The sequence below is a fragment of the Zalophus californianus genome, chromosome 3 (assembly GCF_009762305.2).
Source record: "Zalophus californianus isolate mZalCal1 chromosome 3, mZalCal1.pri.v2, whole genome shotgun sequence".
NCBI classification, from domain to species: Eukaryota; Metazoa; Chordata; class Mammalia; order Carnivora; family Otariidae; genus Zalophus; species Zalophus californianus.
In genome coordinates, this window is record NC_045597.1 from 179,675,646 (window position 1) to 179,694,894 (window position 19,249).

Sequence of the window (19,249 nt, forward strand, 5' to 3'; positions counted from 1 at the left end):
GGGCTGAGATCGAGTCAGATGCCTAAGCAGCCGAACCACCCAGGCGCCCCTGATGTCTTTGTTTTTTAAATCGTCTTACTTCTTTCCCTCCTCATCTTCCACTATAATTGGATACTTCTGACATTTTCTCATTCTTTATACTGTTAATAAAAACAATGCAAATACAACTATCATTTATTGAACACATATTGAGTGTCTGATGTGGTATGATGTGGTTTATATAAGGGACTTCATTTCCTCTTCCAAACATCTTTGCAAGGGAGCTGGTGTTATTCCCACTGCACAGGTGAGAACACACCCACTGCACATGTGAGAACATGCCTGCTGCATGGGCAAAGACATACCCACTGCACAGGTGAGGATACACATCCACTTCAGAGATGACAAATTTCATGCCTCCCCAGAGTTGCCCCAGATCTGTCATTGGACCCAAGGCTGACTAACACCCAGCCCCTCTTAGGTTCCATTTATATCCATTTACCTCAATCAGAGGGAGCTGGAGCTGATGAAGGAGGGCTCTGGGTCATGTGCAAACCCCTGGGACTTCCAAAGCCATAGAGGCCTAGTTTTACCTGTTGCAAGATGGATTATGGAACTTTTTCTCAGCCTTAGCATAGTGACTGTCATGGCTCATGCCCATCTCCAGGTCTTTCTTGCTTGCTTGCTTGCTTTCTTTCTCTCTCTCTCTCTCTTTTTCTTTCTTTCTTTCTTTCTTTCTTTCTTTCTTTCTTTCTTTCTTTCTTTCTTTCTTTCTTTCTTTCTTTCTTTCTTTCTTTCTTTTCTTTCTTTCTTTCTTTCTTTCTTTCTTTCTTTCTTTCTTTCTTTCTCTTTCTTTCTTTCTTTCTCTCTCTCTCTTTCTTTCTTTCTTTCAAGATTTTATTTATTTGAGAGCGAGCATAAGCAGGGGGAGTGGCAGAAGTGGGGGAGAAGCAGGCTCCCCTCAGAGCAGGGAGCCTGACACAGGGCTCTATCCCAGGATGGGAGATCATGACCTGAGCAGATGCTTAACTGCCTGAGCCACCCAGGTGCCCCTCATTCTTTATTTCTTCAGCAGTGTGCTTTGTGGCCCTTGGACAGCCTTAAAGGGTATCCCTGCAGCTTTTGCATAATCTGGCAAAGAGACTTTAGGTCATTGGGAAAACAAAACAAGCAAACAATAATACCAAAAAATATAAACAGTGGGTTGCAGGGAACGTCATCGGTGTAGATGCTTATTTGGTCAGGTTAAGTAATGAACGAAGGAGAGAGAAGTCCTCTGGAATGGTGCCTCCAGGTGCCCCAGCAAGAAGTGGGCAAGGAACTCCGTAAAGTTTGAGGCTGATGAGATTCCTGCTCACATCCACAAAGGCCAACCTGCAGACTTGCTTGCTGTCCTGGGCTGTGCGGGGATCTGCTGTCGGAACGGGTGAGTGAGAAAGTGGAACACAGTGAAGGTAGCACTTGTAAAAAGTTGACAGTCAAAATTGTGATCTCAAATATTTAGGGATCTAAGGAAATTCAATACAATAAAAAGTACTTAAAAATTTAAGGGGCGCCTGGGTGGCTCAGTCTGTTAAGCGTCTGTCTGCCTTCGGCTCAGGTCATGATGATCCCAGGGTCCTGGGATCGAGTCCCGCATCGGGCTCCTTGCTCAGCGGGGAGCCTGCTTCTCCCTCTGTCTGCCACTCCCCCTGCTAGTGCTCTCTCTCTCTCTCTCTCTCTCTCGCAAACAAATAAAATCTTTAAAAAGAAATTTAAGATAGAGCAGAATCTCAATTTTATTAAAATACATGGCACCACATGGTCTCATTTACGCATGAGATAAAGACCAGCGGAGATATCCAAAGGGGTTGAGTCTCAGAGGTGGGATTAGGGGCCACTTTTACTTTGTTTTTATATAGTTTTTGGACTCCTAAATGTTCTCCAGTAAGATGTGTTAATCATAAAAAAAAACCACAAGTGATAATCAGATAATCAGGAAAAACAAAACAAAACAAAACAAAAAACAAGTGATATAAAAAAAGTCCAGAACTTTAACTCAAAAATGTTAAAAGTAAAACAAGACCAAATAAAAAAAAACAAAACAGCCTTCCCAAGGCACATAGAAACCAGAGTGTGCCAGGGACAAGCTGGGTGGGGAGAGGACCATTGTTCAGACCCAGCATGGCTTTCTTCTTCATGTCCTTTCATGGATGCGCACACAATTTCAAAGCTTTTCCTAAGTTTATTTTTGTGACCGGTGGCTTTAAACTGGCTCAGAGAAAACCTTCCAGAGGGAACTGTAGTTTGAAAACATGGTGGAAATTGATGGAACGTCCCCAGCATTCCCCCCCACCCCATCCCTGGACAAGGCTCAGGGGGAGTGTGGAGGGAACCGGGCTCTGGGGAAATATGCTCCCGGCCCATGTGCCCTTCCTGGGTCTCTCCCATCCTACAACAGTGCCCCAAGGAACGCGGGTGGATCAAGAAAGGAAAATTGTGCCAAAGTACTATCTTTACCATCTTGGATTCCTGGAGAGCTCTGAAAAGTAGAGGGCTGGACTTAAGGAGCTGGGCGGGGGAGTACGGAGAAGGCTTCTTTTTTTTGTTTTCCTCCTTCTCCATGGACACACACACCCGAACCACCGCGATAGCCTTGGACAAAGAAAACTCCAAGTTAAAAATGCTGTGCCCCATTTTGCCCAGAGAAACAAGAAAGGAGCAGGAAAGCCTCTGGATAAAACCCCCTTGACTTCAGGGGCCAACTGGTCAGCCTTTATTTTCCTTTCTGTCTGATTTAAATGTGTTTTTAAATCTTTAGAAGTAAAAGAGCACCAAGAAGAAAACCTTCTATGGGCCTGAGTAATTTTCTTACATTTCAGGCGTGCCTTTTACGCTGTAGAAATTTTTTTTTTGAAGGGACTTAGGAAAGGGTGAGTTCATGCTGCCTGTTAGAACAGAATGGAATCAGCAGGTCCAAGTTCTGGATTCTGAATGTGTGCATCGGGGTGGGAGGGGTGAAATTCCCGGATTAAAACTAATGAACTCCAAGTTTATAAGACTCCTTCTTGCACATATAGCTCTTCCAAATGTCATTTTGATAAGTTAATATAAATGAATCAGAAACATCTGCACCAAAAATCCCCCTGAATACGCAAGGGCTTACCAATTAAGTGGAAGAATGTTTGGTACAATGTGTTTCAGGTTTTAGCAGATCCAAAATGTTTTGAAAAACAGTTAAGTTCTTAACACATTTTGAGAATTTAAAGGGCAGCTTGTTCTCCCACCCCACCCCCCTTAAAAATGGGAATGGTTATTTCTGTTCTTTGTGGCAACTCCTGTTGCCCTATTGTCTGGGGAGGGAATTCTCCCAGCAGAGGCCCACATCTCTCGGCTCCGCAAATCACTGTCCTACCCTCTCTCTCTCTCCCCAATTCTTTGATTTGCCTCCTAAGCAGATAATTTTGTGTTTCAGGCACAGGGATCTGGAAGTGATGATGAGACTGCATTCTTCCAAGTTGTAGGGCCCATTTCTAGCTTCAGGTGGGGCACTGTTCCCGCAGTGGGTCACTGTCACAATTTCAAGAATTTCACAGTCTGAGGTACCTGGGGGGGGCGCTCAGTTGGTGAAGCATCTGCCTTTGGCTCAGGTCATGATCTCAGGGTCCTGGGATCGAGCCCCACTTTGTGCTCCCTGTTCAGTGGAGAGCCTGCTTCTCCCTCTCCCTCTGCTGCTCCCCCTGCTTGTGCTCTCTCTCTCTCAAATAAATAAAATCTTGAAAAAAAAAGAATTTCACAATCTGTGATACTTATCGGTCCACCCTTTCTGCTGGTGCCCAAGATGAGAGCCAACTCTTGAGGAGAAGAACAAAAAGACATCAAATGCTCAGAGGATCAGCTGAGAGGTGACGGATTGTCAGGAGGGGAAAAAAAAAACAAAGTTCAAACCCCGACAGATCCCCACTATCAATAAAAGCCACTCCGGGTTCAGTCCCCTCCAGCCACCCTCTTATTCTCAGACACAGACTGAGGGGTCCCGACAAATGCCAGCCAAGCAGAAGAAAGGGGTTCATGGGCAATTCCCTTTCAAGCTCTTTTATTCAGAGAAGCTGTCCTTCGATTTTATTGACTTTCAGTGTCACCATCCTGAAATTTTAATCACTGATCACTGAGCAGACATCGGTGAGCTCACCCAACTTGTAATTCTATCTGGACTTCAAGATGAAAGGAGAAACCCTAGTTCATTCTTGTTCCTTCTGTTTCCCCTCCAAGGGACACTGCCAATCTTTCTTAGGCTTGCTAAGTAATCATCATTTAATCGTCTCTGTAGGTTGGACAGTCTTGATCCCCTGAACTTAAAAAAAAATAATAATAAGAGTAATTAAAAGTGATGGGAGCATATTCTTAAGCAAATGTGAATCCAGGATGCCATGTGTCTACCTGACTGCGGAAACAATGGGATCCCTCCCCCTCCCCCCCATTTAAATTCAGCGCGGCTAATTAATGGTATTTTCCCACGACGTTTAAGAAATTAAAAAAAAAAAAACCCGAAGAATTAAAGCAGGGCTTCTTCTCACTGTTTCTGAGCCAAAATTTGTTTTAGTCTTGTCAGAGTAGATCAAATCATGCTCTTATTTGAAACTGTCTCAGTGAGTTACACTGCTGCCAACCTAAATCCCAAAGCTTGGCCTGATCCGGCTTCTGCTCTTCATCCATCTCTCTCTCTCCCGCCCGCCATGTTCCAGCACACAGACCTGGTTGCTCTTTCAGGGTCTTTCAGTAAGTGGTCTCTCTAACCCTCAGATCCCAAAGGAACCAACTCGCCTCCCCGTCTGGGGCTCAACTCGAAGGGGTCTTCCTTGGGGAGCAATCCTCAAAACACACATATCACTTTGTACACATTAGTCTGCTTTAATTTCATCACATAGCTGACTGAAATAATCTTGCTTATTGTCAACCTTCCATCACTAAAGTGTAAGTGATGAATGAATAGTCTACATAGACATGGCCTCTGTGTAGAAAAGATTTGCCATTTTCAGTTTTCTTTTTAAAGGTTGAGCCTTGCTTGGTTTGTACTTTGTGTGTTAACATGCTAGGTAGTGTCTCATAATAGCTTAAGAGAGTGTTTATTTTATAAATATTCCTCTAGGGTGTAATGGCAGGTCCACCCAAGCCTAGTCTTTCAGAGAGAGATGGCAGGACCCAGACCTTGCAAATCAGAGATTCTATTGAAAGAGGCATCAAGTTCCTTGAATTTGCCCTTCCCAATCTCTGGGCTCTAGATTAGAAATTCTGGCTGAATATATGCAGGGTATGACAGCAAGGCAAGGTGGAGTTTTAGTCCTGAATCTATTGCCTTTTGGGGCATTGCCCCAACCATGGAAGGTATTTTTCTGGGGAAGCCCCAGTCTCCATAAATGGCTAACAATCTGGACACCATAGGCTGATACCCCTCTTCCCCCACAATCCCAAGCACATGAAGATATAGCCTATCTTGAAAAATAATCCTGGGCAAGCAGGTCCATCCAGGAATTTATGTAAACTCTTCTCGAACGAAGGCAAGGAGCCCAAGATGGCTTCTTTCTTTCTTCATAATCAGTTGGTTATTTGATCTGACTGCTATTTTGGTGAGGGGGAGGGGGGCATCTCTTACACGTGCCTTCCGCTTGGTACCTCCTGCCATCGAGGTGCTTGCCTGGGCTCAGTTCCTGCATTCAGACTATATTGTAGGATCGTCCATGGACCTCACTAACCATCCCCTTCTGGTTTGTCACCAGCATTTTTACCTGTTGCTTTGATCATGCTATCTTATGCTCCTAAACTCCTATTGAGACTTCCTCTGACACTGAGGGTTAAATCTGAGAGCTTGACTTTTGTCTTTAAAAACTCTTCAGTGGGCTGGCCTTTCTACTCAAAGCGTGGTCCACAGCTGGGCAACATGGTGGCGTAGGTATCACCTGGGAGCTCAGTAGAACGTGCAGCCCTGCCCCAGGTGAACTCTATCAAACGCTGCATCTTTAACCAGATCCAGGTGATGCGCATGTCCGTTAGAACTGCAAAGTGTTTTCTGAGAAATCTTTATTGCTACCCTCACCATCCGTGGCCGGCAGCTCGGTGGTTTCTCTGCCTCGTCAGCAATGCTGATTTAATCCTGCCAATGTCCCTAAGTGGTAAGTACTGTTATTATTCCCATTTACAGAAAGGGAAACTCATTGGTGTGAGACTATGTGGGTCGTGCATGGTGGTCCTTTGCTCTAGACCCCGTGTTCCTGACCTCCGGGCTTGGTGGCCTCCCCTCTCCCTGGCCTCTTCTCTCCAGGCCATCCCCTCTGTGTTCGGTGGCTGCTTTCTCATCAGGTGAAGGGAATGATGCTGTTCAATGTGTTTTATAAAAGAGCTTTGGGCCTTAAACTTCTTTTTAAGTAAGATTGCGCTATACCCCATAGAGATGTGATCCCCATCGGCCCTAGAAGTTGAACTTCCTGCTGCTTTCCACTTAAAATGCCCTGCTTGGGGTGCCTGGGTGGCTCAGTTGGTTAAGCGTCTGCCTTTGGCTCAGGTCATGATCCCAGGGTCCTGGGATCGAGTCCTGAATCCGTTCCCTGCTTGGCAAGAAGCCTGCTCCTCCTTCTGCTCCCTCTGCTCACGTGCGGTCTCTCTCTCTCTCTCTCTCTCTGTCAAATAAATAAATAATAAAAAGTAAAATAAAGTGCCCTGCTTGGAGCTGCAGACAGCATCGCCTCAGATGTGAATCCCTTCGGGCTCTGTTGAGGTAAAGGACTCCTTGACCTTTGGAAAACACAGTTACAGCTCTGATCTGGAAAAAAAAAAAAAAAGTAAAATGACCTCGCATCGACATTGGTCCTGAGTTTATCAAATCCTTTAAATAAAGACCTCAAGGTAGGCAGACACATAGCCTGTGTTATCCCGGTCCAAGTTTGATTACAGAAAGGTATGTGAGGTCTGACAGAGATGAAGGTCAATGGTTTTCAAGCTGATTTCCGACACATTTCAAGGAGACACTCCAGAGAAAGACTTGGGGGTACAGGGCGGCCTGGCCTGAAATTAGAGGTCCCCTAGGCTTCTCCTTACTTTCAACCAGTTAGTCCAGTCTTTCAGTTTCTATTTTATAGAATAAGCCCTGGGATCACATTTTATTTAAGGGGCCTTTCCCTACCTGTAATTGTTTTTTGTATATTAAAAACCAGTTGAGCTAACCGACTCCATCCTCTGCCTCTGAGGCCACTGAGGTGCTGAAGGGGGAATTCACTTCCCCAAGGTCACGTATTGTTTCAGCTAAAAGCAATTCCTTGTATTCCTCCTTTGAAAGCTCAAATGCTGGGCCAGTTGCCAAGTCTGTCGGAGTTTGTTCCTCTGCTGTCTGGGTCAGCCCTTATTCCATCCAGGGGTGCTGACCTGGCCAGATTTCCTTTTTGTGTAGGGCTCCTCCGGGTGTGTTTGGAAAACAAAACACCATTCAGGTGTGTTTGGGGGGTTGGGGGCAGATTCGAGTCGAGAATCCTCTAACGGCATGCTCTTTCTCTTTGAGGTACAGTCAGCCTGTGTGGTTGCCCTTCCTGCTGATTTATTTATGCCTTGCAGGCAGCCTTGCTGAGAACACAACCTTGCAGAGAACACAGCCTTGCAGAGAACATTGAGCAGCTCTTCTCCACCCAAAGGTGGTTCCCAACAGCCCCATCTTGGGAGACTGCATTAGAGGAAATTATGCCCTGAAAGGAAAAATTGTTTTCACCCGTGGAAACACTTGTTTTATAACTTTCAGGAAAATAAAGCAATAAGCCAAACACACAAATACAAATGTCAATGACATTTTGCCGCTAGCAATAATGGATATGTGGTCATTTCCATCTTAGCCTCCCTGTTTACTAGAAACTTCTTCATTTAGCTCTGTGACAGATGAGAAGCTCACTGAGAAGTAGTTGATTTCTACAAATAGCTCTCCACCCACCTAAATATTCAATGCCTTTACGATCTTTTGTCCAAAAACTCAGCTGCTAATCCCTGCCTCCTGGGTTCGTGGTCTGGAGACCCTGCCCACATCCTGGCCTGTCAGCCTCCATGTGTGGTTGGTTCTCAAGAAATAGAGAAGCAGAGTCCTGGGACCTGGTTTCCTTTCTCCCAGCTTCGACTCTGCTCCTCTCTGCCATTGGCTTTATCTACCATTTCTATTTCTAACCGCTGTTTCCGCTCCCTCTAATTGTTCCCATTGGGACCAACATATATACTAGCATTCTTATTATTTCCAAAGATATATTGAAGTCCTACACTGAGATTTCCTACAAGGGAAACGTCGATTCTGGTTCTGAAAAGACAAGCATCCAGCTCTTTTATTTAGGTACATCTAATTCCCAAGAATTTGGAGACCGATAATTGGCTTTCGTGCTACTTAATTACATATTCAGAGATGTTATCTAAAAACTCCTTTGGGTGTCCTATATATGCGCTGATATTTTTAGTTTCACTTTTGCTTCTTCTGTTCCTAAGAAGATTTAAAGAATATCTAGCTCTCCTCCAAAAGAGAGAAATCCTCAGAGATCGTAAAAAGCAAGTCGAAATATGTTAATTAGTAGTATGTCTCATGAAAGTGATTTGCTGTCATCCCTGCCAGTCTTTCAATTATTTACTAGGATTGAGATCCTGAACTTGGTCTCAGGTAAATCTCTAGGGTAGGGAAATGGTTGTCTCTGAGTGTTGATAATGTCCTATAACATTTGGGTATCATGAAATGACACAAGGGAGGAGTTTGACCCTTTTCAGAGTTTGGGAAATTTCTCCCTGTAAAGCTTCAAGGCAGGACAGATTCCTGGGTATATTGGTAGCTGGTGGGTTAAAATAACGAATCTTTATATACAAAGGGGCTTTTTACAGGCTTTGCCTCAAGGATGAGCCTGTAGGATGTATATTCATAAACCAGAAGCCTCAGCGATTAGTCCTCATATCAGAGAGAGGGGAGTTTGTCATTTATTTGTCACAATTTTATTGGTTCTTGTCCTGCAAATCCAGCCCTAATATCTTGGCAGAGAGGTAAAACTCTATATGCTTCCTTTTTTCATTCATTTTGGGCATTATTGTCTTTCCTATTTGGGATGGATCTATCACCATCCTAACTTGAATTTACTTAGAAGTAAAGTTTGTCCCCAAAGAGACATGCATTTTTAGTTTACAGCACGTGCTCGCCAGTGACTTTCTCTGGGGCCATGCCATGCACTTCTTGGCTTGAGGCTGAAGCCTTGAACTTCCCATGACTGGAGTTGAGAGCAGTGTCAACCTCCCCCTGAGTCACAGGACTCTGGGGGTGGGGGGGTGGAGGGGGAGGTAGAGATGCTGGAATAAAATCAGGAACCTTTTAGGAGAGAGGAATGCATACTTGGCACGCAGCCAACAGTGTCAAGTCAGTTAATATTCTTGCAATTTCCAGCGTCATTTTTTTTTATTCCTTAAATATAAAAGCAATCTTGTCTTGTTTTCAAGGCCTCAAACACAGTATTGGTCCTTTAAAGACTTCATTCCCCCAAACAGTACTCTCTGGCACCCTCCACAAGAGCTCCTTGAAGCCAGGTACTGTGCCTGGCTCATCTGAATATTCTTGGCGCTCTGCACAGGTTCTGGGCCACGGTAGGCACAGCATGAATATTTGCAGAATAAATGCATGCAATTTAGTCTCGAATTCCGCCAAGGATTTGAGCACCCCAGACTTGGTATAAAGCAAAGCAGAGCCAAAATGCAGACCTACGAGAGTCCCTTTACGCTGTTGCCCCTGTCATAGGGCTGCCTCTTCTCCCTATTTTCATTTTGGTTTCATTTTATTTTTATAAAGCTTATGACTACCATAAAAAAGCACAAAAACTCTATTTTTTAGATTGATTTAACAGGGTGACCATGTTTTTGTTTGTTAACTCGTTACTGATCTACCATAATTTAAGGACATTTGGCATATTTTAAAATAGATTGCTTATTCCTGTTTTAACCCCCTTAAGTCTTTTTTTTTTTTTCCCTGCCTGCTGCCAGGATAAGAGCGAGGGAAGGGATGGTTGAAAATAGGACTGCATTTTAGCAGACCCTGTGTGTTCTTGATGTGTTTCTTATACTATCCCTCCACCGGGTTGACTGTACTAATCCCATTTAAAAGGTAAACCAACGGGGCACCTGGGTGGCTCCGTCGGTTAAGTGTCTGCCTTCGGCTCAGGTCATGATCCCAGGGTCCTGGGATCGAGCCCCATGTGGGGCTCCCTGCTCTGCGGGGAGCCTGCTCCTCTCTTTCTCTCTCTCTCTCTCTATCCCTCTCTCAAATAAATAAAAATTAAAAAAAAAGGTAAACTAAAAATATTCATTGGCGAGTGATTTTTCTCAAGTCTCTATATTCATTACCCGTGGTTATTGCAACAAATCACCACACGCTTAGTGGCTCAAAACAACACAAATGTAAATGTATCTTTTTCAGCTCTGGACCTCAGAAGTCCACAGTGATTCTTATTCGGACAAAACCAAGGCCTCACCAGGGCTACAGTGCTTTCGGAGGCTCAAGGGGAGAATCTGCTCCCTTACTTTTTCCAGCTTCCAGAAGTGCCCTGCATCCCTCGGCTCGTGGTCCCTCGCCCCATCTTCAGATCACCCTCTCCTTGACCTCCCTGCCTCCTCCTCCCATTTTGGAAGGATCCTTGTGGCCACACTGAGCCCAACCAGATCATCTCCCCACCTCCACATCGTTAATGACACCTGCCAAGTCCTCTTTGCCATGTAAGGCAGCAAATTCACAGATCCCTTAGGATGGGGAAATCTTTGGGCACATTATTCTACCTACCATAATCCTAGACCCAGAGAGTGTCTTCACAGCATTTACCTTCTGAATATACAAAGGAGACAAGATTTCGGCTTGTGTGCCTTCGCCTGATAGCCTGTCTTGGATGTTACTTAATTTTATGAAGAACTAACCTCTTCTGTATTTGTGTGAACAAATTGGGGTTGAGCACACGGATAGCAATGCTATTGTAATTACTTTGGCACCTTGGCCGTTGAAAGCCTGTGAGTTTTAGAAGTTTTTTAAAACTTACCCTATAGTGACATGTTGGATGAACTCAGAGTCTTCTAACTTTTGTCTTTTAGGCTTATGTACAGAAGTACATTGTGAAGAATTATTTCTACTATTACCTATTCCGATTTTCCGCCGCTCTGGGTCAAGAAGTCTTCTACATCACATTTCTTCCGTTCACTCACTGGAACATTGATCCTTATTTATCCAGAAGACTGATCATCATATGGGTTGTAAGTATGCTGATTACTCACTAACCATGACTACGCCTACAACAGCTACCTGCTTTGGCATTCAAATACTTTGCATATGTGGTCTTTTTTTTTTTTTTTTAATCGCTTAGAGTCGAATTTTTATATGGTTTACTTTGGAAATATTAAAAAGCTATGAACACAACTTGTTTGCAAAACCAAACAAACCTGTGATGCATGTACATTGGCACACACCTCTATTTGGGGGAATAAACCTAGAAGAGAGATGATGTGAGGTGCAGAGGAGAACGGACGTTTCTGAGAACCCATGTATAGGGGCGTAAAATGCATCCTCCCAAGAGGCCAATTTTAGTACAATTTGACCCAAAACTGAAACTAGAAGCCATTGACTAAATCATTCCAAGTGGTCTTAGAAGCTCAGAACTAGGGCCCTGGCACTTGGGAGGACGCTACCAGTCGCTGCATGAACTTGCTTAGTGACTAGTCTGTGAAGGCGAGGGAGCTTTAATGATCAACCAGTTCAGAGGTCAGTTTGCTTCCCTGGGAGGGGGAGCGTCAGGGCGAGGCTGCCAGCACGCTGTTTCCCCAACTCAAGATTCTGCGCTGAAAACGGGTTCACGAGCTCTTGGCTGTGTGCAAGGAGTCTGGGTTCTTGTGCAGCTCTGCTCTGAGAAGCTGTATGGTCTTAAGCAAATGACTCCACCACTCAGCTTTATTTTTCTCATTTGTAGACCAAGTTCAAGGGTCTAGAGAAGCCTCCGTCAGAAGCCATAACCTCACATGTCCTTTAAGGCAAGAGAAGCGAAGTAAAAGAGTGAAGTCCTGGGTGGGGATGGTGGGGAGGGGGTGTCAGTGAGAGTCACGGTGTGGCCACTAGGGGCACTGGGGAGCAGTCACCCCTCCACTCCACCTGTGACCTTCGTGAAGCAAATGGGCTGGAGTTGCTAGATGTGTTTGTAGTGGAAAGCCTCCCATTTTTTAAATGTAGGCTTACATCTTTAAAACATTATGTGTCAGCTGAACAAAGAATCCTTGAAGTCCACATGTACGAGGCTTGGTTTGAAGACTCTAGCCTAGAGCTTTAACCACTAAGGTCTCTAGGGCTTATGGTTACGATTATTTGGCCTCAAATTCTTCCTGACTTTTTTTCCCCTCCTTTTCTCTCTAAAACTACAAGCCACTGGTTCCTTTCCCCATCCCTGTCCCCAACCAGTCTTTTTCTGAAATCTAGCTCCTGTATGAGCGAGAGTATGACCTGAGATTCTGCAAAAGCATAGGCTTCTTGCAAAAGGCAAAAGTTCGTGTAATCAATCGTGCATGTCTCTTTCTGATGTCCCTTCCCTACCTGCAGAGCAGGGCTGTCCCTGGCTCTGCTAGGAGGGCAAGGAGAGTGCGTGGGGGCAGGGAGCATTTCTGAAATGCTGCAAAGGTACACGGTGCTTGTGTTTCCTCCCTGCTGTTTACTTTCTAAGTGTGTGTGCATGTGAATATTTATCAGTTTTCCAAATTTTATGGTGGTTGAGTGAGGCAAATGATGCAAAGCACTTTAATAATTGTTCATGTGCACCGTCTGCTCAAGGCAAGCTGTCTCCCCCACCGAGAGTGGGCCGTTTTTCCTGAGGGGCTGAGAGGACCTTTACACCCGATGGCAGTCAGGGGACTCTCTGATTGTCCTTTTGGTTGTTATGTTTCACCGTGGAGCCCTCCTTTCAAAGTGCTTGAAGGATTTCCTGTGTGAGGTGAATTACCAGTCTTTTGTCGGAGAGTGAGCAAATCAGATCTTGGCCTGAGAAAGTAAAAGAGCAACCTTTGAGAGTAGCAGATCATCTTGCACTCTGGTGAGCAGTTCCTTGCTTTTAAAAATGGGTGTGTGCTCAGGTCCACAGGCACCTGGGCTCAAGGTTCCATGTCCTGCGGGGTCAGTCGGATCCTCAGAGCAGGGAATTCCTAGTAGTTCCTTGCAGACAGACCGTGGAAGCCATTCCAGGAGATAGACAGGGACAGGGAGGGACAGGGACAAGCAGAGGTGGACGAGGAGAGACAGAGAGAGGGAGAAAGAGAGAGAGAGAGGCCCGGAGAGGCAAAGATGGAGAGGCACGTTGAGAGGTGGGGACGAGGGAGCTCTGTGCTGGCTGCAGAGATAAGGAGAGATGCTTGGTTTGGCTCCACAGGAAGGTAAAGGGAGTCCCTGGTGGTGGTGGGGGTGGGGTGGGGGGGGTTGGGAGGGAAGGCAGGGTGGAGCACAGTGAGGTCCTTCCTCTGAGGGAGCCTCTCCTGCGGAAGGGACATGGGTCTTCAGGGAGTGAGGATGCAGCCACGCTAATTACACCAGGCAGAGCTGAAGCCCCCTAGTGTTAAACAGCTTATCTCGCCCCAAAGTCTTCGAAAGGCAACTGTGTTCAAGAGTGCCAAACCTCTTGTGAGATTCTATATCTATTCAACAGTTGTCCTTGGATGGAATCACAACAGGTGTTATTGCATTTAAAAATTATTTATCGCGCGGGTGACTCATACCATCTGAGGTAGCTTAGCAGAGGATTTATGGTTCTATTAAGCACTTCCTCGTCGCAGTCCTGACTGTGCCCCCACCCACACGCACACACATTGTAAGGCTTCCATTGCTTTTATTGGCGTCTGTGTTCATTATCTTATTTGATTTCCTAACAATGGGTGAGTATCATTTTCATCATTTTACAGATCGGGATAGTAATGCTTCAAATAATAATGAGCCCTACCCTATGTTGAGTGGATCAGTGTATATTAACACTCACTGTGACGATGCTGTCCATATTTTTACCTCCTTTAATCCTGCCGGCGATCCTGAGAAGTGGTGATTGCCAGCCCATTTTACAGATCAGGAACTGATGTCTAGAAAGATTAAATAACTCACCCAGGATCACATTAGGGGAAGTGGATTTGATCCTGGCTCCCAGAGCCTCCTGCAGTGCAGACAGCTGCTGCAGTCATTTCTGAGAACAGAGCCAAATGACATGAAGAGCATTCTCTCTCTCTCTCTCTTTTTTTAAGATTTTATTTATTTATTTGACAGAGACACACAGCGAGAGAGGGAACACAAGCAGGGGGAGTGGGAGAGGGAGAAGCAGGGTCTCCGTTGAGCAGGGAGCCTGATGCGGGGCTTGATCCTAGGACCCTGGGATCATGACCTGAGCCGAAGGCAGCTGCTTAACCTTAACCAACTGAGCCACCCAGGCGCACCTCTTTTTTTTTTTTTTTTTTTTTGAGATGTTAAAACTGAGGCTTTAAGCATTAAAATGACTTTGCCCAAAGTTACCTCCTCCTTCTTCTTCTTTTTTTTAATTTTATTTTTAAGTAATCTCTACATACAACCCGGGGCTTACAACCCCGAGATCGGGAGTCACACGCTCTACCAGCTGACCCAGGCAGGTGCCCCCCAAAGTTACCTTCTATTGCATATTCACTATGATTGTGTTGCAGGTTTGTCCATATGACATTTATGAACTCTGTATTCTATCTAAGCATCTTTTATGTAACTTTCTTGACAAGTCAAAGTATTTTATCCCAGAAAATGTAGACAAGCGAACCTTTTCAGTTAGCTGAAAGACCTCAATCAAGTCATCATTTCCCTCTTCTGTCACTTACCAGGGTATTTAACCTGGCATTGGATTCAACCATTGGATTTCACTGAGCAGAGATAACTGAATGGTTATCGACCTAGATTCTCATGAAAAGACATGGTAGACTGTGCTTTAGGAAATCACTGTCCAGAGTGACTAACTCATCTCTTGACTCCCACTTTGGTGTGGTAGCAGCCCCACCAAAAAATAAAAGCTTTGAAATAGTATTGCTGTGTCTCCAATTGCATGGAGGTCAGCTTTGTAACAGGCAAAAATCTCACTTTTTTGCTAAATCAAGTTATTCTCCATTTAGTAAAAGAGCAATGCAAATATTGATAGCACAGTTGATCCTTGGGAAGTTCCTTCTTGTCTGTTCTTAATGATATTTTACTTATTTATATACTGCCTCTTTTAAGATACCTCCTGGCATTCAGAACGAGGTGCAAGAAAAAAAATGGGAAAAGCAAAATTTGGGGAAATATGGATAAATTAGGAGATAAAGGCCTAGTATGAAATGAAATGTAGCCTGCTGATTCAAAGTTGAGCCACAAATCTGTCTTTGACTTTGTCCTGACCAAACCAAAATGAGATTCAATTACATCCACTAGGAAACATTTGGCTTTCCCCTAAGGGAGCAAAACTTTTCCTGACACACATTCATAGAATCATTGAGCTCTGTTGCTAAATTATTTTCCTAGAAATAGTGTGGTATCACTACCCCCATCATGTGTGAGGACCCATTTTGACTTTTCCTCATAAACTTTGTGCATTCTCATTTTTTAATCACTGCTGATTTCACCAATGAAAAAATGGTATCTCAGTTAATTTTCATTTCATAGTTTTAGTGAAGATGAAAGCATTTTTCAGATTTTTATTAGCCATTTGTATGAACTCTTCTGTGAATTGTTAGTCTGCCTTTTGAGTGGTTTTTTTTCTTAAGGGGCTTTAGTTTTTTAATTGACTTTTTCATCAGTTATAAAATGATACTGAGCTATTGATTTTTCCATGGATCAGAGACCATGTATCTTCATAGATAAGATCTTTAGAAGTTTGAGACTTTGAGAAATGGTATTTAACTTTATGGTATCATTAGTGACTTAAAGTCCTTTAAAATTGAATTTCAGGGGCGCCTGGGTGGCTCAGTCGGTTAAGTGTCTGACTCTTGATTTTGGCTCTGGTCATGATCTCGGGGTCCTGGGATTGAGCCCCACATCCGGGCTCCACGCTCAGCAGGGAGTCTGTTTAAGGATTCTCTCTCTCTCTCTCTCTTTCTCCCTCTGCCCCTCCACCCCCCTCTAAAATAAATCTTTTACAAAAATTTAATTTCAGTGCTTTTATCCTGGGCGTTTAGTTTAGGCACAGACCTCACCACTCCCTATTGTCTTACCCCTTGTGACTGCCCTGGCCCCTTTCAGGCATTTGAATTTGGGATTCCTATTTTCAGGCACCAAGTTTTTCTGGCCTGTAGTTTCCCTGGCCACAAATAGCTTGCTCCAGTGACTAGCCCTTAGAAAACCTGGTTCCTGCTGCCTGAACTCCAATAAATTTAAAATGTGTCTCAAGTTTTTCCTTGCCGTTTTTTCTACTTGTAAACAATCTTCTCATTTGTGAACATGGCAAATATGTGCATGAGAAAATCTGCAAACTTTTTTTTACCTAACATCAAAAGATCTGTTCCCTACCATGCTCACTTAAGTGAGAGTATTTTTAAGAAATTATTACCCTAGCCAAGCTATGCTGACAGTTTTTCTGATGGCTGCTTCTGAGCGTTTTCAGGCAGAATTCATGTCTCTTCTGAGGATTCGTGGCTTCCGCCGACCTCCCTGATTGGAAGCAAGCGAGGCAGGGAGTCGGGGGCGGGGAGGGGCTGCTTCCAACTCGGTCCACAGCTCTGTGGTCTGGTCAGAAGGTCCTGGTCCTGTAATACCATGAAAGGAACACCAGGCTGATGTTTGTAGGTAGTGCTCTTTGGTTTCCAGAAACAGAGACCCACTCAAAGTCGCTCAGGAAAGGGGGGATTTGGCGTTAAGTTTCCAGGGAATCCAAGAGCCAGAACATCATGGGGCCGGATGCTGGTGGACAGTGTGGTTCTTTGCTCAATGAAGCTGTGACCCCAGGTGCCTGCTGGTCACCTCCCAGCTGTCTTCTCCTTTCAAGACCATCGGACCCAGCTCATTAAGTCTCATGATTCCAGCCATCTGGTGCCAGTGTATGCACGGGTTGTACTTGCTCCAAACAGCTGTTTTGGCGGTGGGGATAGACAGTTAATGGGGGCACAGAGCCACGGGCCAGGCTGGAATATCAAGATTTGGACTGTAATCCTAGCAGTGAAACCAGCTCGAGGTAGGTGAGGATTCTGGCCGGCAGTGCGCCTAGCTTTCAAATGAAAGGACGCAGCTAGAGGATCCTTGGAGGCCCTGCAACAGAACATGGTCATGAGTCTTCTTTATATGTTCACTGTATGACCTTTAGAAGAGATTCATCTCTGGCGTGGAGTAAGAAGCAAAAGAGCCAACGTTGGGCCAGATCACATTTAAAAAACAAAAACCAAACCCATGTCCTCTCTTTTGCAGACTGAACGCTAATGTGGCTTTACTAATTTTGTCTCTGTGTGATGAATCCGCTCAATATCAGACAGTACAATTGACATCCATACCCAATCCATTGCCGAATAATTGTCAGACTGCATGCTGTTTGTCTTCAACAGGATCGAAGGAACACTTTAAAGGAATATCAAAGGAATCTGAGGAGCAGATTTCTTTTTGCCAGGCCCTTCTGTTCCTAGTCTTCCCATTCAAATTAACTCATATCGGAGAGCTCAAGTTTGAAATGATGGATTTCACATGGCTCACATTCTGATGATTGAACCGTAGCTAGCTGATATCAACGGTACAAAGCAGACCTGGAATTTACACTTAAACTGTGCCCATGATCTAGACAGTGTCTAACTGCTGTGGAGTCTAGAGTAGTATTTTATAAAGCTGACCCATCAATTGGTTAAGAGGCAAACTTTGTGATAACCTGTCACGGTGGGCAGAATGGACTGGTGTCTCTGCATATGGGCAGGCTGCCATCTGGCTGTCCCACAGAGGAGTAAGGAAGGAGAGGGGAAAGGGCTGCCCGGTCCCTGGAATTCACCCCCCTCGTCCGGGGTCAGTTTTAGTGTCCAAAGATGACTTTAAATGTGATTAGCTCCTAATCTTCTGTTTAAACCACTACCACTGTTCACTTCAAAAGATTGCCCTGCTCATTAAATTGGTTCTTGCCTGAGATTAATGAGTCTTGAAAAGTATTCAACACTGGCCAGATTGTAACCCATGCTAACTTGCATTGAATGAAACAGAATTAGGCGGCAGAGATTCTGCCCAGTTTCTCTGAAGTAGCATCTCGTAATTTAGTCTTAGTTAAATATTAAGTAAATGGCTCTAGGGGGTTTGTTATGCAAATTGTATTGGTTTGGTTTTGAAACACAATAGGAAATAGTTTGGTTTCAGTCTGGGTTAAAAAAAAAAAAAGCTTAAAATGCGACTCATTATGGTGGAACAGATAGTTTGGGTCTCTCTGTGGATTGCTCTCATTACCTGAAACATGATCTCCCCCTCTCTCTTTTATGATGATGACTGGAAAATGTGCCCACATTCTTCCCTACTTCCTGCCCATTTTATCCCCCTCACCCTCTCCCATACTGTCCCTGCTCCCAGCCCCCTAAGACTGTAGTGCTGGATTTGGGTTTGGTTCTGTTTTGACTGAGCAGAATTGTAATCCTCCCAGAGAGCGGCCCCCATTCCCGAGCATCCCCTCTAAATGCGTCACTTAATTTAGCCTGTGGGTGTGTGATGGCTTTGGAGCTTAGCTAGGTATGAAGTCGTTTGAAACCCCGGAGGCCTGCAGGCGGGTTACCTTTATGGAGCTTCTTAAAATAATACAAAACGCTGAACATTTCGGAGAGTTTGGTATGCGGTTCGTCCTTCTTTTCTCCCTTTGGTTTTACGGTAACTTTTCACGTCTTATATAAAACAAACAAACAAACAAAAGACAAATAGCATTTGCCAAGTACTGTCCAGACCAGAAAGCGAGAAGCAGCCAGGCAGGGAGGAGCGAAAGGAGTTTGGGATTCTCTGAATTCACAGGAGTGGCCCGGGAAGGGGGTCGCAGGCTGCTGTCCCCCTCTGCTTTGGGGACAGTCCCTGCGGGGCTTCACAAAGCACCCTTCTTTGTCCCAGATTCCCTCCCTTTCACTTGTAAAACAAAAGAGAATGAGCTAATCCATAGGCCATGGGGGATGGGGGGAGTGGTCTTTCAGATAAAATTTTCAAATAAAATCTTAACAACTCTATTTTTTCTCCTACTAATCAATTCCATTTGCAAAGCTGTATTCTTGAAATGGGTGTGCTTACAGAGTCTTCCCTCCACGCCAGGTGCTTTACATCAAA

The 19,249-nt window shown here is 44.6% G+C and overlaps 1 protein-coding gene across 7 annotated transcripts in view; it reads left to right on the forward strand.

Annotated features, from left to right (window-relative positions):
- Window positions 1-19,249, forward strand: part of SGPP2 (sphingosine-1-phosphate phosphatase 2) — a 175,326-nt gene that overhangs the window by 102,783 nt on the left and 53,294 nt on the right. For all 7 annotated transcript variants that reach the window (XM_027590575.2, XM_027590574.2, XM_027590573.2 and 4 more), the window contains one exon: window positions 11,083-11,241. In XM_027590575.2, the coding sequence (XP_027446376.1) occupies window positions 11,083-11,241 (159 nt within the window). The remainder of the gene's footprint in view (window positions 1-11,082; window positions 11,242-19,249) is intronic.